The 23,649-nt window shown below is 46.9% G+C and overlaps 1 protein-coding gene across 9 annotated transcripts in view; it reads right to left on the bottom strand.

Moving 5' to 3' along the window:
- FOCAD (focadhesin) overlaps positions 1-23,649 on the bottom strand; it is a 221,207-nt gene that overhangs the window by 54,899 nt on the left and 142,659 nt on the right. For all 9 annotated transcript variants that reach the window (XM_030567748.1, XM_030567746.1, XM_030567747.1 and 6 more), the window contains one exon: positions 1,401-1,493. In XM_030567748.1, the coding sequence (XP_030423608.1) occupies positions 1,401-1,493 (93 nt within the window). The remainder of the gene's footprint in view (positions 1-1,400; positions 1,494-23,649) is intronic.

Genomic DNA, 23,649 nt, shown 5'->3' with positions numbered 1-23,649 from the left:
CTGAGCCCTTAGACTCTCTGTGCCTCAGTCCTCAATCTGTAAAATGGGTATATAACTCCATCACTTCCTCATGGGCATACTGAACTACTTATTTGTTCGAACCAACTATGGTAACTTATATTTGTAAAGTGCTTTTACAGGATCAGATGAAAAGCGCTACAGAAGTATAAGGTATAATTATTCTAGTTCTCTGAAAAGAGGAGCAAATAAATACATGAGAGCAAACTTCAAAGGCACAGTGGTATGCTTCAGTGCTCCAGTAAATGACAGAAAATCCTAGAGAGGATTTCAGAAGCAGAGCTGGTAAAAGTTGTTCTTTTCACAAAATCTTAGTGTTTGAGGTAGACAGATGAAAGAGGAGAACAACAAAATATAGGCAACAAGTACTACTCTGTACAGTTAAGACCTAAAATTACTATTTAAAAAGTAGGTTTGCTAGTTCTGTTTTGAAACAAGGCTGTGTTTAAATCTGAGAATTTGGTGCTAATTAAAAAGTGATTTGTTTTGAAAATGGTATCTCTAATGGCTCCCTCATTCATGTATAAATTCTGTTACATTACCTCACCAAAGACGATACCTTCCATGAAACTTTTGGAATTTACTCAGCAATCTGAGCTGCTCAGACTATGAAAGTGTCTAGTATCACATGACATACATGGGAGAAAATATGAATCATCCCCGACAGCAGGACAAAGCCAACCATACATTGCTTTTGACAGGGAAGCTATTTATTGCTACAATTTTATAGATTGGAACGTCTGTGGTCTGGAAATCAGGCTGCATAATCTTACTGGAACAGATTCTCTGGTCAAATTTCCAGTACTTCCTGCTTTGGGGTGGGTCAGAAATACTGCCAATACAGTCTCTCTTATAATACGACAGCATTTCTCTTTCTAATCCTGACTGATACAAAGGATTACAAAGAGAAAGAGGGGTGTGTGTGTGTGTGTGTGTGTGTAAAACAGACATATGAAACATTTTAATTTTTTTTTGGAAGGGGAGATGAGTTTCTTTTCTATCCGCATTGTTCCACTTTTCAGTATTTTCATACAATTCCTTTCAATAATGAATAATTGATAAAAATTCAAGGTCAGAGCCCAAATTCTAATAGTGATACACAGGCTGAACCATCGACTCCAGTAGGACTCTGAACAGGAGTAAGGCTAGGAGTGTCAATTCTTGAGCAGAAACCAGACCTGTGCAAAATTTGCCTCTACCAGACGCTGGCTGTGGCTGAACTCTTATTAAACTTTAATTTGATGACCTGCCTTATTTTTATTTAATTTTCTTGCATTCAAGTTGAAATGCAGAGTCTTTCTAAAAAAAAATTTTCCCATTTGCAGAGAAGTCCTTGATGGTAAAGCTGAAAAATACACAAAACACCACACAACTCAAATTACCTGTAAAACTGCATGGTATGTTCTACTCATAAATCCCAGCCAGCACTGAGGAAGAAGAAGAGAGCGATGCCATTCAGAAGGCTGGATGCTAACCTGCATGACAAACCCAACAAGACTTAAGTTATATTGGAATTAATTTAACAAGAATGTGATTTACATCCATAGCTAGCATTTTAAGAATAAAGACAAATTAATTTTTTTGTACTGTACTTAACTGTCCAAAGAAAAATAAAATACTAATGCTAAAGACAATCTAGCTAACTGAAGGTGTACTTGAAAGTTTTTTAATAGAATGGTATTAAGTTTAATAGGTCAAACTCTGCTTCAGCCACACAATTGAAATGCCACTGAATTCAATTACAATTTCTGCAGTGTCATGAAGGTTACAGTGCTTTACAAGCATAAGACAATGTCTATATGCTCAGAAGAGTTTACAAATTAATGGGCTGATCCTACAAACACCCAAGTATAATACTCACTGCTATGATTAGTTTACAGCAGCACTTAGATACTATGCTGATGGATGCTATTTCAATATTCAAATGCTATTGAATTGATAAATTGATCCCAGGGAGGTCAGTGCACTATTCCCAATAGGAAGAACTACATTTAGTAGCATTGGCAGGTTTGGGCCCTAAACTAAACATATAACAAACAAGGGATGCAACAGAATAGAGAGTGATTTAGTTTGTTTTTATTTGCAATTGTGGTTTGGCTTGACAGTTCCAAATTTGTTTGTTTTTTCTTTAAATTCAGGTTCTATTTTAGAAGTGCTATGTTACACACAAGAACAGAAGTAAATAACAAAAATGGAAATTAGTTGTCGCAGGTTAATCAAAGTAGTGAATTTTAAGGAGGGTATGGAAGGTAGGGTTATTAGTCAAGATAGCTGCAGTCGGGCAACAGAGTAGATTTGGACCCAATCTTTATAAACAAGCATTTTTTTAAAAAAAATTTATCTATGAAATATTCTAGCTTAAAACTCAGACTGGAAATTTCACAGCTGAAATCAAGACAAGGTAGGTGGTCTTAACAACAACAACTTCATTTTCTACCCATTGGTAAATTGGTATCCGGCCCCGTGCCCGCCCCCCCTGGCCTACTTCTAGGCCAGGGGTGGGCAAACTACAACTGCAGGATTGCCCCCCTTATGCCCTGCGCCACTCCTTGAAGTGGCTGGCATCACGTCCCTGCGGACATGTGTAATGTATAGGTTACACTAAAAAAAATAATCAAGTGGTATATGCTAAAAGCCAACTGGATAAAGATAAATAATTTGTGATATGAAGATGTATAAGGATCCATGTTAACATGGGCCCAAACTGGAGAAGCACTGCACCAGAAACTGAAGGATGGGACTGAAGGACCAGACCAGGAGATCAGGGGAGGCGACAACCATCATGGAAGGACTTCTTAGTGCCCTTTAATGTGGTAACTTGGGCCCATTTACCTATTCTGTCTTGTCTGTTATTATCTGTCTATCTCAAATTTATGTCCAGACACTAAGTAACAATAATTCTGTCTGAAATTGTATAAAGGCGAAAACTGATTAAGCCTAAATTGGGTTTACTTCTGACTCAGTTTCCCACCCTACATACCCAATCATCAAGACATAAACTCCTCTGAATGACATTTCTAATAAAAATCAACGTTAAAGAAATTTTGGTTTGTTAGAATTTACAAGTTTATAGAAATGAGTCTACTAAACAAGCGGATAAAATACTAAAAACTAAATGGTACAATACTTTTCTCTCTCTGTTTAGCACCTTAATTATAACAATATTTTATTAAAAGAAGATGGAGGATCACGGTTTGGTTCCCTCGCCATCCTCTTTTTAACAGCAGTGTTTTCAGGCCCACAACAAAAGCAAGCTCTGTAATTTAAATGATTGCTGTGCATTGTTATGTCTCACAATATTCCATGGTGGTCAAAAAGAAATAATTTTTGTTGTTGCTAGTGTCCAATTATGTCTACTATCTGCCTTTACTAAAAACAAAAAAAAACGTCACGACAGCCATGGAGTCCACTGGAAACAAGTTATTTAATATCCGAGGTTTCCAAGGTAATACATTTTTAATAAAGGAAAAGGAAACATGTCAGGCTATGGTGAGATGGGATATATTTCCATACCCACTTTTTAAGGTCTATACTTCTCATTTTTAAATTAAAAGAACATGCCAGATTCTCTGTTACACATACCAACACCACGCACGTCATAAAGCCTACATACAGTAAACAATGCTGTGAGGCTTAATCCCAGAAAGTTACTACTACTCTTTCTGCTTACACAGACTGTAGCCGCTGCTCAACATGAAAAGCATTCCAAAGCTCTATGAACCCAAACACCTTCTTTCGACATTATTGGCACATCCGTTAGTCTTCTCCTTTCCTTTAGCATGGAAAGCATAACCAAGAGAAGTACCTGAGTTCAAGTACATCTTATCTTCTCACGTCCCTGAACTTGTCCTTGATTCTTTTGCATTTCCCTTGTCTTATGTCATTACTTCCCTCACAGACTACAAAAAGGGGATGTTCTTCTTTATTTTTCTTTATTTAGATCATTAAAAACAATGCCCACACAAAAGCTGAGTGTCTTGCCAATAATCAGACTTACAATAACTGACAAAATTAATATTAAAACACAAATAAATTAACTCCAACAGCCAGCAGTTTTAAATAATCAAATAGAGATAACAAAAAAGAAAAAACTCCAGAAAAGCCTCTTACGTCCAAAACATATCCTCATTCTTCACCCAAACAAATGCCCTACCTCAGTATTAATCAAGATGCTATTTGCCTGTCTTGTCACATCTCTGATCTTGTCCCTTCCTCATTAGAGGATCACCAATCTTCTCTAGTGGCTCTTTTTAAATAATTACACCTCTGCCCAGATATAACGCTGTCCTCGGGAGCCAAAATATCTTATCGTGTTATAGGTGAAACCGCATTATACTGAACTTGCTTTGATCCACTGGAGTGCATAGCGCCCCCCCCCCCCCCCCCGGCAGTGCTGCTTTACCGTGTTATATCCAAATTCGTGTTATATCAGGTTGCGTTATATCGGAGTAGAGATGTATTACTTTGAATAACTCTCAGTCTCTGTTAAGCATCTACAAGAGTGTCAGGGCTGATGTTCTTTACTCTTGCTCAGAAGTCGGACACTCAAGACAAATGGCTGTGTTTCTTCTCCCTTGCTTGATGACCACAGCTTTTTATAAAGAGCCCTGGTGGATTTAATATCCTCAACACTGGATGTTCCATCCTGATGACCTCTGAAAAGTTGTGGATTTATAAGTACTAACAGGCTTGGATGATGCTGGATCAAACTAGAGAACTAATACTAGCAAATTCTTTGTGAATATGTAATTTTGGTGTTCGACCATGGGACAGGTCTTTTCGAACCCCCTGCAAGGGATCATGGAGCTCTGCCACACCCTGCTCCAGTGGTGTTCTTAGGAAGGTCCTGCCAGGCCAGGCAGCCAGAAGTTTTGAGGAGAATTCCCAGCTTAGATTCAGCAGCAGCTCAGGTAGACACTACCAGCAGGGAGCCAGCTACATGCAGCTCAGTCTATTTAGGCTTAACACCTTAAAATAAGGGTGTTTTCACTGTCAGATGAGACACAAGCAAAGAAGTTGTGCAGGGAGCTCTGGGAAAATCCAGAAGGAGCTGCCCTCTATGGTTTTGTACTTTTCTGGGTTTGTATTTTTTTAGGTAACTATTTGTAAAAGTGAGTGGCAAGAATGCAACTACAGACTCCTGTAAAACTGGTGTCAATTTGGGTAAAACCAGAAGCCATGCAATAAAACTCAAGCCAGAGAGGGGATTTGGATAAATTTTCTATCTCAGCATTTGCCCTGCTATAAACCATTATTTATGGACAGCGTTCATTCATCCAGAATGAACAGAACAAGGAGTAATGGTCTCCAGTTGCAGTGGGGTAGGTTTAGGTTGGATATTAGGAAAAACTTTTTCACTCAGAGAATGGTGAAGCACTGGAATGGGTTACCTAGGGAAGTGGTGGAATCTCCTTCCTTAGAGGTTTTTAAGGTCAGGCTTGACAAAGCCCTGGCTGGGATGATTTAGTTGGGAATTGGTCCTGCTTTGAGCAGGGGGTTGGACTAGATGACCTCCTGAGGTCCCTTCCAACCCTGATATTCTATGATCCACTGCAGATACATAACCAGCAGAGGGCACATGTGACATTTTATGATAATAGCAAAATAAACCCTATTAATTTTGTATGTTTCTTGGCAATATGAACTTAGGATAATACTGTCTAGGCACAAAAGAGCATACTAGAACTAGTTTGGGCTATTGTTCTGAATTTTCCCACTTTATATATCCCAAATATAACTCTTGATGTTACAGGACATTAGGCTGCATAAACCCTTTAAATTATGTGATTATACTAAAACCAAACCAGCACAAAAAAGAGCATGGGGTGATCTTCCCTGTGTTTCACAAAGACACATTTCATCATGGTACAACTGAAGAGCTTATTCAGACTGTAAATTCTTTGAAGCAGGGTCTGTTTGTCACTGTGTGTGTGTGCGTGGTGCCTAAACATCATCATCATGATCATCATCTAGTATTTGTATTGTGATGGTGCCTAGAAGTAAAGCCCTGTGTGGGACTTTTTTTAATCCCGTTCCCACTATTATGGCAGTGGGTCCTGCAGGCCCTGTGGGATCCTAGTCCTGCTGCAGGGCTATACGCTAGTCCCACACAGGGTTCCACCTAGAAGCCTCAGTCATGGACCAGGACCCCATTGTACTAGGTGCTGTACAAACACAACAAAAAGGTGGTCCCTGCTTCAAAGAATTTACAATCTAAGTGGGCCCCAAACCTTAATAGCAATATCACAATACAAATAATCATAATAATACATAATAATGCTAAAGAATTTGGTTCTAACAGGCCTTCTTTGTTTTAAAGACACTCCAGGAATCAGGAATTAAAATGCCACTGTACTTTTGTATCAAAAGAAGACTGCTTCAGATACTATTTATATGTAACAAACAAACACAGTCCACTTCATCTCCATTAAGGAAATAAAAGATTAGTAGCGGGGTAAATGCTTAACAGCTTTAATGCATCTAACCCAAAGCATACATTTACAGAACCATCAAAACATATGGGTCATGATGTGAATATATGTGACTATTCCTACTGATTCATTTTCATAATAAAGACAAGGGAAGCCTAAAAGGGATTATTCCCTGTAAACCCATCATAGATAATGATTCCAAACTGCTGAAACCATAGCAGATAATTATTGGCCAGTCTAGCCCAAGTGATTGCAATAAACCTTAAGAGATTTCTTGCACAACACCAGCCGAGATGCATGGTGAGGCGGGCCCTTTAGAAAATTATAAAGTAGACACACATGATTTAAATGACCTTCAACCAATGTGACTACAGTAACTCGAATGTTCTTTCAAAGGCACATTGCCAAGCTTCCTTTACCAAACAATAAAACAGTGCTCAAACACTTGCCTGGGAGAGACAAGCTTCTCCTTCAAGTCACTAGTGACCAGTAAAGGGCAATACGATACTTCAGACACACCACTGTTTATTGAAGGCATGTTCTGCTTCCCATGAGAAACCAGCTCAAATAACATGGGGGAAAAAAATATCCCTGCATCTTAATCTACTCTTGTTGACAGATATTATACCTGCACCCAATGCCTCAGCTAGGATAGCATCTAGGAGATAAACAGTAACAGCCTAGTCCCTTAAGATTTAATAGCAATGACCATTGTGCTATTGTTATAGTTACATTTAAACCGCACTAAAACAGTTTTTTTTTACTTGTTTTTGTTTTATAAATACTTGAGCACATGGAATGATTTACATAATATTCCTCCTCCTTGGATACATAACCTATACCTTTTGCTCAGATATGCACACACACAGAGCAGAACCTGATTAGTCTATACATTGGATAAGTCTCACAACAAACTTGGTGGCCTCAAGCCCCACTTCTCATCACAAATTTGGAACTCGGTTTTCAAAAAAAAAACCCACATGCAAAAATACAAATGTAATTACACAACTTATTTTCCACATACAATTACTGCAATTCCCCAAGTAAATATTCACAGTGGTGAGCCCAGAATAAGTCTCTAGAAAATGACAAACCTGAATGTGCCACGGTGGTTATCATTACACTGATAACCTCTAATCCCTAATCAATTAGATGACCACAGAGCACTATTTGGTTGATCTTTTCAATAAAGGATCAAATAAATTAATATTTGCTGCCTCCAAATTAACTTTGATTTTAAGTCTTTTCATTAATGTTAGCTAAGGGCTGTGTCCTTGGAAGTGTTATAATGCTGAGTAGCATTCTTCATAGGCTAGACTCTAAGCACTTTCTTTAATAAAATACTACAATTATTTTGAATAAGAGAGTCCCATGAGGTAGAGAAAACAGATAAAGTTCTTGGTAGAGTCTGGCAGTTTTGCAGATAACCGCTTTACATCTGCAGATATAAATTTTGTATCCATGCAAGGCTCTATGTATACTGTATGCTCTCCAGGGAAGAGACTGTTTATTACTCTGGGTTTGTACTGTTCTTGCTTGGTCCCTGGACACTACCATAATACACACAAAATAACAAATACAGTATGCATATACACACAAATGATACGGCTTATATTTTGAAAAGTGACAAATGGTGCCTCAATTTCATTGTGGGAATGTATTATATATATTGGTCCCTAAGGTATGGTCCATTCTATGCAGTCAATGAGGTAGGGGTCCTGCAGAAAATATAGTATCCGATAATTTAATAAAAAGACTGTATCAGAATGCATATGCACAAAGGGGCCCTGTTGAGTTTGCACAGGCAAGGGAAGGTTACTCACGTTGTACAGTAACAGAGGTTCCTCGAGATGTATGTCCATGTGGCTGCTCCACTTCAGATGTCGGTGTGTCCCAGCACCACTGATTGGAGATTTATGTAGCAGTGCCTGCGTGGGTCTCGCAGTGCTGTTGGTGCTGCATGTAACTCGTGCACTCATGACCTGAGTCCTCTAGTTTCTTTTATACTGCAGAGTCCCTACTGAGAACTCTGAAGTACAAGGGAGAAGGGCGGGTAGTAGAGCACCCACAGGGACACACATCTCAAAGAACTTCAGTTACTGCACAAGGTGAGTAACCTTCCCTTCTTCTTTGAGTGCTGTCCCTGTGGGTGCTCCAGTTCAGGTGACTGTAGAGCAGTGCCCTTCATAGTGATGGGGGGACTTCGGGTTCATTTGAGCCACTGAAGTAAGTACTGTGAGGCCCACTATAGCGTCAGCCCTGGAGTCATGAGTGATTGCTCAGTGCTCAGCAATGCGTGGACGGAGGCCCAAGTGGCCGCTTTACAAATCTCTAGTATTGGAACATTATTTAGGAATGCTATTGAGGTTGAAACAGATCGATTAGAATGTGCTCTAATGTGTTCAGGTGGTTCTATATTACGGATACAACAGCACATTTGAATGCATGTGGAAATCCATTTAGACAGTCTCTGAGTGGATACAGCGTCTCCTTTCGAGCACTCGGTAGTAGAGACGAAAAGTCCAGGGAATTTCAATGTAAAACGCCAGCGCACCCTAATGTTCAATGTGTGGAGGGCGGCTTAGAGTAGAACGTAGTGAGATGTATTGGTTGGTTCATATGAAATGCTGAAGTTATTTTTGGTAGGAATTTAGAGTATAGATTTAGCATGACTTTCTCTTTGAAGAATACTGGGTTTGGAGGTTCAGCTGAGTGCCCCTATCTCACTCACCTATCTGGCGTATGTAATAATGACCAGAAAAGCCACTTTCATAGATAAATGTAGCAAGGAGCAGATGGCCAATGGTTCAAATGGTGGTGTGGTGAGGCATTTCAGCACCAGGTTGAGGTCCCATGCTGGGATAGGTCATCGAACTTCTGGGTAAATGTTTAGGACACTCTTGAGGAAGTGTTTATTAGTTGGGTGGGCAAACATCGAGGTTCCATCAATCCCCTGATGGAATGCAGAAATGGCGGCAAGAAAGACTTTGACTGAGTTCACTATTAAATCTAACATTTTCAGCTCCAGTGGGTATTTCAGCATTAATGGTAGTGGTACTGTAGCATCCATTAAATGTTTTTCCTGGCACCAGGCACAGAACCTCTTCCATTTTTGAAGGTAGGTATTATGGATGGTCAACTTCCTGCTGTTTAATAATAGATGTTTAACTTGTTCCAAGCAGGTTAGTTCACCATGACAGAACCATGCAGGAGCCATGCTTGTAAGTGGAGTATCTCTGGATTCGGGTGAAGAGTGCGACTGTTGTGCTGAGACAGCAGATCCAGATGACGAGGGAGAGCTTGTGGGGCGCATACCGCCAGGTGCATCAGGTAAGGGTACCACGCTTGTCTGGGCCATGTTGGGACTATGAGGATAACTTTGGCCCTGTCTGTTCGCATCTTGTGTATCACATGTGATAGCAGTAGAAATGCACACGAGTTGCACCTCCCATTTGATGAGGAAGGCGTTCTCCAGTGATCGTGGTCCCAGTCTCACTTGTGTACAGAACGTTGCGCATGTGCAGTTCATCGGGGATGCAAACAAGTCGATAATGGGAATGCCCCACCAGTTGAAGACTGATTTCAGAACCTCACCATTCATCTCCCATTCGTGGTCTTGGGATAAGTACCTGCTGAGTGTGTCCGTCATCGCATTCTGACAGCTCAGTAGGTAGGATGCCAAGATGTTTATGTTGCGTTATATGCACCAGTTCCACAGTTTCATGGCTTCGGTGCATAACGAGTGTGAACAAGCTCCTCCTTGGTGGCTGATGTAAAATATGCATGCAATATTGTCAGTTATAATGCAAATGGACTTGTTCTTTCTATGAGATAGAAAATGCCTGCAGGCACTGCAGATTACACATAGCTCTAGTAAGTTGATGTGTAACTGAGTCTCCATCGGAGACTATTTGCCTTGAATTGTGTGTTGATTCATATGTGCGCCCCAACCTAATCAGTGAGGCATCTGTGGTGATCACAACTGATGGGTGTTCCTGTTGAAGCGGGATGCCCATACAAATGTTTTGTGGTCTTGTCCATCATGGTAAAGGGTCCAGGACACTGGGTGGTACTGCGAGTCATGTGTGTACGCTGTGTTTGCTGGGTATGTATACCGTGCTTAATCAGCCCTGTAGGCACTGCATATGTAGTCTTCTGAGTCATACCATGAATGTTGTGGCTGCTGTGTGTCCTAGTAGTTGCAGGACAGCACAAGTCTGTATCTGGGGGCTGGTTCATACCTTGGAGATAAGCTTTGTGAGAGTTGTGAATCCAGCTGGGGGCAGGGATGCCTTGGCTTCTATGGCACTGAGGTGTGCCCAGATGAAGTCCAGTTGTTGGACCAGGATTACAGTCAATTTCCATTCATTTATCTGTAACCCTAGCTCCCGGAACAGTGTGATAGTGGTCTGGACTGTGACCATTGTTACTTGTCAAGTTGGGCCTTTGAGAAGGCAATCATATAGGTAGGGGAACTTCATAATTCCCTGTTTGCATAGATGTGCTGCTACCAGAGCTAGGATTTTGGAGAAAACCCTTGGTGGAGTGGATAGGTCGAATGGTAGTACTCTGTACTGGAAGTGTTCCTGTCCTACCATGAAATGCAGAAATTTCCAATGAGTGGGATGAATGGTGATATGGAAATAAGCATCTTGGAGGCTGAGGGCTGAAAACCAGTCTCCCTGTTGCAGCACTGGGAGAATCGTGCCCAATGTGACCATTTTGAACTTTTGGGAGCGTACAAACTTGTTGAACTTCCTTAGGTCCAGGATAGGTCTCCATCCACCGTTCTTCTTCTGGGTCAGGAAATAACAGGAATAGAATCCCTTCACTTTGAATTTCGATGGAACTAATTCCATGGCACCTAGTTGTAGAAGATGATCGACTTCTTGTCGTAACAGGTGCTTGTGAGAAGGGTCCCTGAAGAGGGATGTGGAAGGGGGTAGATTAGGTGATCAGGAGGTAAAAGGATGGTATATCCCGACGTATTTCTAAAATCCATTGGTCCGATGTGATTGAGATCCAGATGTGATAAAAAGGGCGAAGTAAATGACCAAAAATTGGGGACGGGTCAGGCATAGGTGCTGTCTTATGAGGAAGGTTGTTCAAATCCTCGACCAACTTTTCAAAATTGTGGTTTTGGAGGAGCCGATTGGAAAGTGGGCGCCTCTGACTAGGGCATTCGTCAACGCTGTGAACGTTGCCATTGATTGTTGTAAGGCTGATGTTGTTGCCGGCTGTTAGAGGAGTCTCTAAGTCTTTGATACAACTGGTACCTTCTTCTCATCACAGGTAGCATATATATCCCCAAAGTGCGAAGGGTGGCCCGAGAGTCCTTCATCGAATGAAACACCTCATCAGTTTACTTTGAGAAAAGCTTTTTTCAACTGAAAGGTAGGTCTTCTACCTTTGTTTGAAGTTCCTTGGGTATACTCGGGGCCTGTAGTCAGGATTACCAGCACATTACTACGACTGTTGCTGTGGTTCTGGTTGCCATATCCAAGGTGTCTAGTGACGCCAGTAGGGTTCTTTTGGATATCAGTTGACCCTCATTGATGATGGTTTGAAATTGTGACTGTTTCTCCTCTGGGAGCTCTGCTGTGAACAAGCTAAGTTTCCTGTAGTTACTGTAGTAATATTTTGCCAACAATGCGGAATAATTGGCCACTCTGAGTTGTAGGGTGCCTGAAGAGTACACTTTACGCCCAAACATGTCTAGTCTCTTGTGTTCTTTCTCCTGTGGTGTTGATTTAAACTGTGGTTGTTTGCCGTGCTGATTTGCAGCATTGACCATTAAGGAGCTGGGGGGTGGATGTGCAAAGAGAAAGTCTGCCCCTTTTGAGGGTACATAGTACTTTCTATACGCTCTTTTGCATGTTGGCAGAATTCAGGTCAGTGTCTGCCAAATGGTCTCCGCTGGATCTAAGATGGCATCGTTGATAGGAAGAGCGATTTTGGAGGTAGATGATGGTTGTAGTATTTGTACCAGCTTGGGCTGGTTTGTCCATACCTCCTCTAGCAGGATGTCCTGGCTGTGAGTGACCTACTTAAACAGCCCTGAAACTGCTTGAAATCATCCGCCGAAGCTGGTAGTGGGGGCATAATAGCCTCATCTATGGAGGAAGAATTGTGAGCAAGAAATGTAGTTTCTTGGTCTGTGCCAGTTTCTGTGTCCTTTCCTACATCCTGAGCCTCCATAGGCTGCAGTATGAGAGACAAAGGATTAGAGTGCAGTTTGCATCTGTGAGCTGCGGAAGGCCTGGGATGTGGATCCCTTTAAGACGCCCAGGGTTCCCAATGTGCCCATGGCATGGGGAAGACCATAGGGGGGTAAATCCACGGTGATCCACACCATGGTTGAGTTGTCTGATGGTATCTTGGTCCCATATGGTTCCATGGTGTGCAGTGTGCTTTCGATGAGGAGTGGTGTGATGAGAAGGTGTTTTGCTCCAGCATGTCCTCCTCATCTTTGCTGGAAGATTGTGCAATGTCATGAGAGCTGTTAGGATCTCTTCTGTAGCCTGTTGGAGAGCTCTTGGTACCAAATATCAGGGAGTGTGGTGTCAACAATATCAGCAGAGACTGTGTTGGTACTAATGTCTGGGCCATCAGTGTCCCAGGGTCAGTGCTCGCCAATGCAGGCGTCGGTGCTGACTGACACTATGACTGTTTAGTTGGTGCGGCCGGTGCCGACTTGTTTTTGTCCACCCATGCCGACTGCACAGTCAGTGCTGGAAGCAGAGGGATGGCACCTGAGGAGATGCTCGGTGCCGAGTCCCATTACAGGGAACTCGATGCCATGGAGGAGGCATGCCTTTGTCTGTGCCTCAGTTCAGTCTCCTTTGCTCGGACTTCAGCAGTGCCGGAGGTGCCTGGAGCGTCAATGGTGCTCACCTAAGCATATGTCGGCATCAAGTGTAGCAATCTAGCAGGAGAGAGAAAAAAGTCTTTTTTGGTCTTTCACAGGGTCTGTCTCCCTTCCCATTTGGAGGAGTGCCTAGAGAGGCAGTCTGCTTGTCGGACTCTGGCTGGAGGGATTTCTCAATTAAAATCATTTATAGCCATAGATCCCTGTCACGTCAGGCTCTTGCTTTCAAATTGCTGCAGTGGGGGCGTTTTTGGGAGATATGCCTCTCATCCAGACAGCATACACACAATGAAACGGGCATAGCTCTGCAGCAGGAGCCGTAGGGTTTGAAGCCTGGAGAACTAGGCATCTTAATGGGTAACCGTCCCCTGAGGGAAAGCAGCTAATAAAATCAATTTTTTTTTCAATAAAGTAACACTAACAGTAACTATAACTTTCTATCTGACTATCTAATTAAACTATTTTTCTAATGGTTTTACAGAAGAGTGCTAACACTGCCCCAGAGCTCCGTCTTCAGCCGAGGACAGCTGAGAAGGAACTGAAGGGCCTGGGACATGCACGTGCTACATGCGGCACTGCAAGATGACCCACGTGGTCACTGCTGCCATAAATCTCTCAGCAGTTATGCTGGGATGCGCCAACACCTGAAGTGGAAAAACCACAGGGACAGCACTCGAAGAAGAATCTTAATTAGGCATTTCCTAACTTGGGAGTGCTTGATTTTTCAACCTTAATGTTCTTTTAAAGTACTTTTTTTATGGATTATTTCATAAGGTTTTTTAATAAAACAAACTGAAAAACACCCCAAAATCTATCACGTGACATCACACAGACACCCACATGGGTCATCAGCAGGGTTGGAACAGTTAGATTCACTGAACAGATTTCTGACACTTGAGCTAATGAAGTAACACACTAGTGACCAACCTTATTACACAGGAGGGCCACATAAACCTAAGCATAACCTTGTGTGGGCCAAACACATTCTACTTATTAAAATAAGATTTAAAGTCACCACTATTGATTCATATTTTAAGTTCAGTTTGTTTTGTATGTATTTAGACATGTTATTTCTATGTACACTACATTTACACACTTCTGTAAACTAAAATGAAGTAAACATGATGACAAAACGCTAATGAATCAGCCATTAGTATACTGTGTTGAAGCAGGCTGCAGGCCTTACGATATGCTCTGGTAGGTTGTGTATTGTCCGTGGGCCGTAAATTGGGCAACCCTGAAGTAACTGATAGCAGCTGTAGGTCATCTTCTATGTGAACCAACCACTAGAGCATGCTGAAAGAAATTTTATCAGTGGATTTCACAGATATTTGCTGACAGCAAACGAATACACACACTCAGAAAAAGACGGTTACTTACCTTTGTAACTGTTGTTCTTCGAGATGTGTTGCTCACATCCATTCCAGTTAAGTGTGCGCGCCGCGCGTGCACGTTCGTCGGAAACTTTTTACCCTAGCAACTCCAGTGGGCCGGCAGGTCGCCCCCTGGAGTGGCGCCGCCATGGCGCTCCATATATACCCCTGCCGGCCCACCCGCTCCTCAGTTCCTTCTTGCCGGCTACTCCGACAGTGGGGAAGGAGGGCGGGTGTGGAATGGATGTGAGCAACACATCTCGAAGAACAACAGTTACAAAGGTAAGTAACCGTCTTTTCTTCTTCGAGTGATTGCTCACATCCATTCCAGTTAGGTGAATCCCAAGCCATACCTAGGCGGTGGGGTCGGAGTGAGAAGTTGCGGCATGGAGCACTGCAGATCCGAAGGCCGCGTCCTCTCTTGACTGCTGGACCAGGGCGTAGCGGGAAGCAAAGGTGTGGACCGATGACCAGGTCGCTGCCCGACAGATTTCCTGGATGGGCACACAGGCGAGGAAAGCCAGCGACGACGCCTGCGCCCTGGTAGAGTGCGCAGTCACACGGCCCGTAGGAACATGGGCCAGCTCATAGCAGGTCCTGATACAGGAAGTAACCCATGAGGATAACCTCTGTGAGGAGATAGGAAGCCCCTTCATGCGGTCCACTACTGCCACGAAAAGTTGGGGGGATTTGCGGAACGGTTTGGTCCTCTCCACATAGAACGCGAGAGCCCTACGGACATCAAGCGAGTGGAGCTGCTGCTCCCCGCCTGAAGAGTGAGGTTTTGGGAAAAAAACCGGGAGGAATCTCTCTTGGTTGATGTGGAAGGTCGAGACTACCTTGGAGAGAAAGGCAGGGTGTGGTCTCAGCTGTACCTTATCTTTGTGGAAGACTGTATACGGGGGGTCTACCACAAGAGCCCGGAGTTCCGACACCCGCCTAGCTGAGGTGATAGCAACTAAAAAGGCAGTCTTCCAAGAGAGATAGAGTAGGGAGCAAGTAGCTAACGGCTCGAAGGGGGGCCCCATGAGCCGAGACAACACCAGGTTAAGATCCCATGTTGGAGCAGGGAGTCGGACGTTAGGGTATAAACGTTCCAGCCCCTTAAGGAATCTAGACACCGTCGGGTGAGAAAAAACGGAGCGGCCATCCCCACACGGGTGAAAGGTGGAGATAGCTGCCAGGTGGACCCGCAACGACGATATCGCCAGACCCTGTTGTTTGAGGGACCAAACATAGTCTAAGATATTGGCCACCGAAACTTCCATAGGGCGGAGACCTTTCTCCACGCACCAACAGGAGAAACGCTTCCACTTGGCCGAGTATGTCGCTCTCGTGGAAGGCTTCCTGCTGCCCAAAAGCACCTCCCGTACCGGTGTGGAGCAGCGCAGTTCAGAACCGGTCAGCCACGCAGGAACCACGCCGCTAGGTGCAGCGACTGCAGGTCCGGGTGACAGAGAGACCCGTTCTCCTGGGTAATCAGGTCCGGGTGAAGGGGCAGGGGAACTGGGTCGGCTATGGCCAGGTCCAGCAACATGGAGTACCAATGCTGCCTGGGCCACGCCGGGGCTACCATGATCACGCGAGCCCTGTCCCTGCGCACCTTCAGAAGGACCCTGTGGACCAGAGGGAAAGGGGGAAACGTGTAGTACAAGTGGGTCGTCCATGGAATAAGGAAGGCATCCGCTATAGACCTGGGCTCCCTGCCCTGAAAGGAGCAGAACGCCTGGCACTTCTTGTTCCCCCCGGACGCGAAGAGGTCCACACGGGGATAACCCCACCTCTGGAAGATGGAGAGGGCGACGTCCAGGCGAAGGGACCACTCGTGCGATAGGAAGGATCTGCTCAGGCGATCCGCCAGCGTGTTCCGTACTCCGGGGAGGAAGGAAGCCGTGAGGTGAATGGAGTGGGCTACACAAAAGTCCCAGAGTTGCATCGCCTCGTGACATAGGGGAGAGGATCTGGTGCCGCCCTGCTTGTTGATATAGTACATGGTCGTCGTGTTGTCGGTAAACACCGCGACACAACGACCTTGAAGCTGGTGACAGAATGTTTGACAAGCAAGGCGGACCGCTCTCAACTCCTGCATGTTGATGTGCAACCTCACCTCCTGCGGGGACCACAGGCCCTGTGTTCTCAGGGTTCCCAGGTGGGCCCCCCAGCCAAGATCTGAGGCATCCGTTGTCAGGGACACCGAGGGCTGAGGCGGGTGGAAGGGGAGCCCCGCACATACTACCGACTGGTTCAGCCACCAGTCGAGAGAATCTAACACCCCCTGGGGGATTGTGATCAGCATGTCCAGCTGCTGTCTTGCCGGCCGGTAATGTTCGATGAGCCACAACTGGAGGGGCCTCATGCGGAGCCGAGCATAACCGGTCACAAACGTGCATGCTGCCATATGGCCTAACAGGGTTAGACATGTCCGTATGGATGTTAAGGGGGCTGCCCGCAATCGATGAACAATCGCCGACAATGCCTGGAACCTCGGCAACGGCAGAAGAGCCCTGGCGACGGTGGCGTCCAGGACGGCCCCGATGAACTCCACCCTCTGCGTGGGGATCAGGGTGGACTTGTCCATGTTGATCATAAGGCCCAAGGTAGCAAACAGGCCGGTGATCGCGCGGACGTGGCTGCAAACCTGCAGTTCCGACGTGCCCCGAATTAACCAATCGTCTAGGTAAGGGAACACGTGGATACGACTGCGCTGAAGATGTGCCACAACGACTGCCATGCATTTTGTAAAGACCCTCGGGGCCGTGGAAAGGCCAAATGGGAGGACTGCAAATTGGTAGTGAAGGGGGCCCACCACGAAACGAAGGAACCGTCTGTGGTGTGGTCAAATGGCAATGTGAAAATAAGCGTCCTGCATGTCGAGGGCGGCGTACCAGTCTCCCAGATCCAGGGATGGGATAATGGTCCCCAGGGATACCATGCGGAACTTCAACTTCACCAGGTATCTGTTGAGCTCTCGCAGGTCGAGGATAGGCCTGAGGCCTCCCTTGGCCTTGGGGATCAGAAAGTAGCGGGAATAAAACCCCTTGCCTTTCTCGTTTTCTGGAACCACCTCTATAGCTCCTTTGTCGAGGAGCGTCCGTACCTCCTGTCGAAGGAATTGCTCGTGAGAGGGGTCCCTGAAGAGGGACGAGGAAGGGGGGGCGGGAAGGAGGAAACGATGTAAACTGCAGGCGGTATCCCGTCTGCACCGTACGCAAGACCCAGCGGTCCGATGTCATTTGGGTCCACGCCGGAAGGAAAAACGAAAGGCGGTTGGAAAACGGGGGGGAAGGATCCGTGGGGGAAACTGTTACTGCGCCCTCGGGCGCACCTTCAAAATGAAGGCTTGGGTCCAGGCGGGGGCTTAGAGGAGCTGTGATTCTGCCCCCATTGGTTCCCCGAATGCCTACGCCTTCCATTCCTGCCACGGCGCCTATTGAGGTCCTGCCGTTGGCGGAACTGGGGGTATGACCTGCGCTGCTGTGGCCGGAAGGGTCTGCGTTGCGTTCCCGGCGTGTGCATCCCTAGGGAGCGCATAATGACCCGATTGTCCTTGAGACTCTTAAGTCTCGGGTCTGTCTTTTCTGAAAACAGGCCCTGGCCTTCAAACAGGAGGTCCTGGATGGTATGTTGGAGCTCCGGTGGAAGGCCAGAGACCTGCAGCCAGGAGATACGGCGCATTGTTACCCCCGAGGCGAGGGTGCGGGCAGCCGAGTCTGCAGCGTTCAACGAAGCTTGCAACAATGTTCGTGCAACCTTCTTGCCCTCGTCTAGGATGGCCGCAAATTCCTGGCGGGCGTCTTGTGGCAGCAGCTCTTTAAATTTGTCCGCTGCCACCCACGAGTTGAATGCGTACCTACTGAGCAGGGCTTGTTGGTTCGAAACCCTGAGCTGCAGGGCCCCAGCCGAGTAGACTTTGCGTCCAAGGAGGTCCATACGCCTGGCCTCCCTGGATTTGGGGGCTGGAGCTTCCTGTCCATGACGCTCCCTGTCATTCACCGATTGCACCACCAGGGAACCCGGTGTCGGGTGGACATGGAGGTACTCGTAGCCTTTGGAGGGGCCCATGTACTTTCTCTCGACACCTCTCGCCGTAGGGGGGATGGAGGCCGGTGACTGCCAGATTGTGTTGGCGTTGGCCTGGATCGTCCTAATGAAGGGTAGGGCTACCCTGGTGGCAGCATCCGACGAGAGGATGGTGACAATCGGATCCTCGATCTCAGAGACCTCCTCGGCTTGTAGGCTCAGATTCTGAGCTACTCGCCTAAGGAGGTCTTGGTGCGCCCTGAGATCCAGCGGGGGGGGGGGGCTACTGGAGGAGGTGCCAGCCACCGCTTCATCAGGGGAGGAGGATGAGGAGACCCCCGGCAAGAGAGTGTCCAATGGGGGGTCCCCCTCAGCCCTCGCCTCTGTCTCAGGAGCCAGAGCGGAGTCTTGCTGCTTGGACCCTTCCTCTCCATCCGGGGAGGGAGGGGGGCGAGACAACGAGGCTTCCGGCACCCTGTGCTCCACTGTCGCAGGCCTAACAGGAAGCTGTTGGGGGCCCTGGGCTTGATGGTATGCCCATGGGGTCCAAAACCCCCACTGCTGCGGGCCTTGGTCCTGTTGCGGCGGGTCTTGGAAAAGCGCCGCCTGCCGGTCGGTGCCCAACGCATACCCGCTGTGTGTCTGCGAAGACACCGACGGCTGCCTAGAAGGCCACGGCGGAGCCGACCCTGGCTGGTAAGGGTCTGCGTGAGTCGGCAGCGAAGATCTTCTCGGTGCCGGGGATCAGTACCGGGCGTCATAGCGGTGCCGGGATCGGGACCGGGACCGGGTTCTGTCTCTGTGCCGGGATCTGGACCGGTACCGGCCGCCGCTTCGGTGCCGGGATCGGGACCGGGACCTGCCACCGACGCGGTGCCGGGAGGTCGACTGGGACCGGGACCTGCTACCAGCTCGGTGCCGGGAGGTCGACCGGCGCGGTGAGTGACGGCGGGACTGGCTCCTGGAGTCACGGTGCCGGTATCGGCGGCTGGAGTCCGACCGCGACCGTCTGGAGGTCGATCGGTGCCGCGAGTGCGACCGGTACCGCCGAGGGGAGCGGTGCCGGGACTGCGAGCGGCGGTGAGATCTTGATCTGCCGTGGTGTCGGGACCGGGATCGCAAGCGCGAGTCCCGAGACGGTGCCGACATCATGGGCTTGCCTCTAGATGCGACCCGCACCGGAGGTACCGGGGGTGGCGGCTGAGTAGGCTCCGTTAGGGCAATAAGGTCCCGTGCCGAGGCGAAGGTCTCCGGCGTGGATGGGACCAATAGCTCAACCCCAGATCTTATGGGGGAGCTCGGCGGCACCGGACTCGATGGACCCGTCGGGCCCGGAGTTGACGGTGCCGGCGGCGCCGCGGCCCATGCCGAGGCCGGGCGCTCCAGTCGGGTTTGCCTGGCTGGAGTAGCAGACGCTGACTGTCTCGGCTCTGCACCCGGTGCCGGAGAAGGTCGGTGCCGGGGAGTCTTCCCGGTGCCGGTGCGGTCCGGTGCCGGCGCCGAGATCACGGCCTGCGAAGCCGCCGGGTCAAGTGCCGCCTCCATAAGGAGAGTCCTGAGTCTTTGGTCTCTCTCCTTTTTTGTCCTGGGCTTGAAAGCCTTGCAGATGCGGCACTCGTCCGATCTGTGCGATTCCCCCAGGCACTTCAGGCACGCGTCGTGGGGGTCGCTGGTAGGCATAGGCTTCCTACAGGCCGCACACTGCTTGAAGCCCGGCGAACCAGGCATGAGCCCGGTGCCGGGTGCCGGAAAGGGCTACAGCCCCCGGCGAATAACTATCTACAACACTATTTACACCTAATTACTTACTAATTACACTTAACGATCTAACTAACAACTATAACAATAACGAGAGTTAACAAGGAGAGCTAGGGACGTGGAGGACAGCTATGCCGCGCTCCACAGTTCCAACGACCGACACGGCGGTAAGAAGGAACTGAGGAGCGGGTGGGCCGGCAGGGGTATATATGGAGCACCATGGCGGCGCCACTCCAGGGGGCGATCTGCCGGCCCACTGGAGTTGCTAGGGTAAAAAGTTTCCGACAAACGTGCACGCGCAGCACGCACACCTAACTGGAATGGATGTGAGCAATCACTTGAAGAAGAATCTTGGATTTAATTCCAGCTTCTGGAGTGTTCTCAAGTGGGCACAGAGCCTTCTGCCCCTTTTCTTGCCAAGCTTGACCCCTTCTGACCACACTTGTCCCAGATTTGTCTCCCAGCTCCTCATCTCAGCCCCAATCTCCAAGTGCGCCCTGGGTTCCTCTTCCCAGTCCCAATCTCTCCCTCTGGGCTCCTTATCAGAATCCCTGTTTTCCCTCAACTTAACTCCCATTCCAACTCTTGGTCTCCCTACCTTGGACCTCCTTCCCTCTCCTCACCGTCAGGCTTCTCAGCCTGGTCATCTTGCCCACCCAGTCCCAATCTCCCCATGCAGACATAAACATTTCTTTGTCCAATCTATCTTCACTCATTACCTTCACCGGCTCCTAATACCAACTTCTACACCTACCCAGTCCTGGTTTCATCCCCTGGCTTCCAGTCCTACTATTCCTTCCTGCCCCTTCAGATTCCAATCTATCCTGCACAGACTTTGACCCAGTCTCTACCCTCCCATAAAACTCCCCAGCCCTCTGCATTTCAGTTAGGCTTCCTCCTCCTCCACACTGCCTGTGCCCAGAAAGGAGAAAGCTGAAAGCACTGGAGACAGACTCCTTACTCTCAGGTCCTGTGCCTGATACCACAGGCAGATCTGGCTGCCAAGAGGAGCAACTGCAGGCAAAATACTGTTCTGCCCCTGCAACTTGGGCTGGGGCATGCTCAGTGCAGGTGGATTCTTTGGAATATTAGCTGCCAACTAGCATGTTTCTATGAAGCATGTGTGAACTGAGATTCTTCGGAGCCTCAAAACTTGGTCAATTTTTAATGGCACATCCCTGACCAAATTGGCAACATCCCCAGCCAAATTGCAAGTCCTGCCTCCAAACATGGAGCAGCTAGAACTGCTCAAGAAACAGGTTTAAGCATTATTTAAATATGAGCAAATTTTTTTTTTCCGAATTCCTAATCTCATTCTTTAGAAACAAGTTTAGCTGAAACTTCAAAAAAAATCAGCCTCATGCAGACATCTGGCATGGAAAATTTCAGCTCAAAGAGATGAAATTTGGCAAAGATATAAACAACCGAAAACATGTTCTTATAACAGAGTGTGTTGATCAACCTTCACCATAGCTGGCACTACCAACTTCACCTATAATTATAACTTCCAGTTATTTTTATAAGGAAGAATGGTTACTTCCAGTACAAGGGACAGAGGGAACAAGCATGATAGTTCTGTTTTCTGAACATTTTTGTTGCTGTTGCATGAATAAAGAAATAGTTTTTGGCATTGTTCTAAAGGCACTTTTAAAATGTACATCTATCACTATGTTATCATCACGTCTAGAGGAGCTATTCTGGGCCCAGACTTAGATTTTTTACAAAAGGTATTTTTATAATCATGTATGCTCTCCTGCTTGTCTAACACACGACAGAATAGACTTGTATCATTCTGACATTCTCATTTATGACCTGTGAAGAGAATCTTCATCCTAAGATGCACATAAGAAGTCTCCCCAGTAAAGAAAATTGATCATATTAACTCTTCTTTCTTTTATGAACTCTGAAATCAGAGACATAGGCCTGGTCTACACTACACGTTTATACCGAATTTAGCAGCGTTAAACTGATTTTATGCTGCACCCGTCCACACAACGAAGCCCTTTATATCGATATAAAGAGCTCTTAAAACCGATTTCTGTACTCCTCCCTGATGAGGGGAGTAGCGCTGAAATCGGGATTGCCATGTCAGATTAGGGTTAGTGTGGCCGCAATTCGATGGTATCGTCCTCCGGGAGCTATTTCATAGTGCACCATTCTGACCACTCTGGAAAGCCATCTGAACTCGGATGCACTGGCCAGGTAGACAGGAAAAGCCCCGCAAACTTTTGAATTTCATTTCCTGTTTGGCCAGCATGGAGAGCTCACCAGCACAGGAAACCATGCAGAGCTCATCAGCACAGGTAACAACGCAGTCTCCTGAGAATCGAAAAAGAGCTCCAGCACGGACTGCACGGGAGGTACTGGATTTGATCATTGTATGGGGAGAGGATTCCATGCTAACAGAACTCCATTCCAACAGACGAAATGAAAAAACATTTGAAAAAATTTCCAAGGCCATGATGCAGAGAGGCCATACCAGGGACTCAGTACAGTGCCGTGTGAAAGTTAGGGAGTTTAGACAAGCCTACCAGAAAACCAAAGAAGCAAATGGAAAGTCCGGGGCAGGGCCAAAAACATGCCACTTCTATGCTGAGCTGCATGCAATTCTAGGGGGGTCCGCCACCACTACCCCACCCCTGTCCGTGGATTCTGAGGTGGGGGTGGTAATCTCAGCCATGCCTGAGGATTCTGCAGATGGGGAAGATGAGGAGGAAGAGGAGGACGAGCTTGCAGAGAGCACACAGCACTCCGTTCTCCCCAACAGCCAGGAGCTTTTTCTCACCCAGACGGAATTACCCTCCCAAGCAACTATCCCAGACAATGAAGCCATGGAAGCGACCTCTGGTGAGTATATCTTGTAAATATAAGACATGGTTTAAAAGCAAGCGTTTTTTAATGATTAATTTTCCCTGAGGACTTGGGATGCATTTGCGGCCAGTACAGTTACTGTAAAAGTGTGTTAACATGTCTGGGGACGGAGCGGAAATCCTCCAGGGACATCTCCATGAAGCTCTCCTGGAGGTACTCCAAAAGCCTTTGCAGAAGGTTTCTGGGCAGTGCTGCTTTATTCGTCTTCCATGGTAGGACACTTGACCATGACATGCATGTAGCAAGTAATCTGGTATCATTGCATGACAAAGCCTAGCTGCGTATGGTCTCGGTGATTGCTGGCATTCAA

The sequence above is a fragment of the Gopherus evgoodei genome, chromosome 6, assembly GCF_007399415.2.
Source record: "Gopherus evgoodei ecotype Sinaloan lineage chromosome 6, rGopEvg1_v1.p, whole genome shotgun sequence".
Lineage (NCBI taxonomy): Eukaryota > Metazoa > Chordata > Testudines > Testudinidae > Gopherus > Gopherus evgoodei.
The sequence above is the reverse complement of the archived record's forward strand: the minus strand, read 5'-3'. Positions and strand labels throughout refer to the sequence as shown.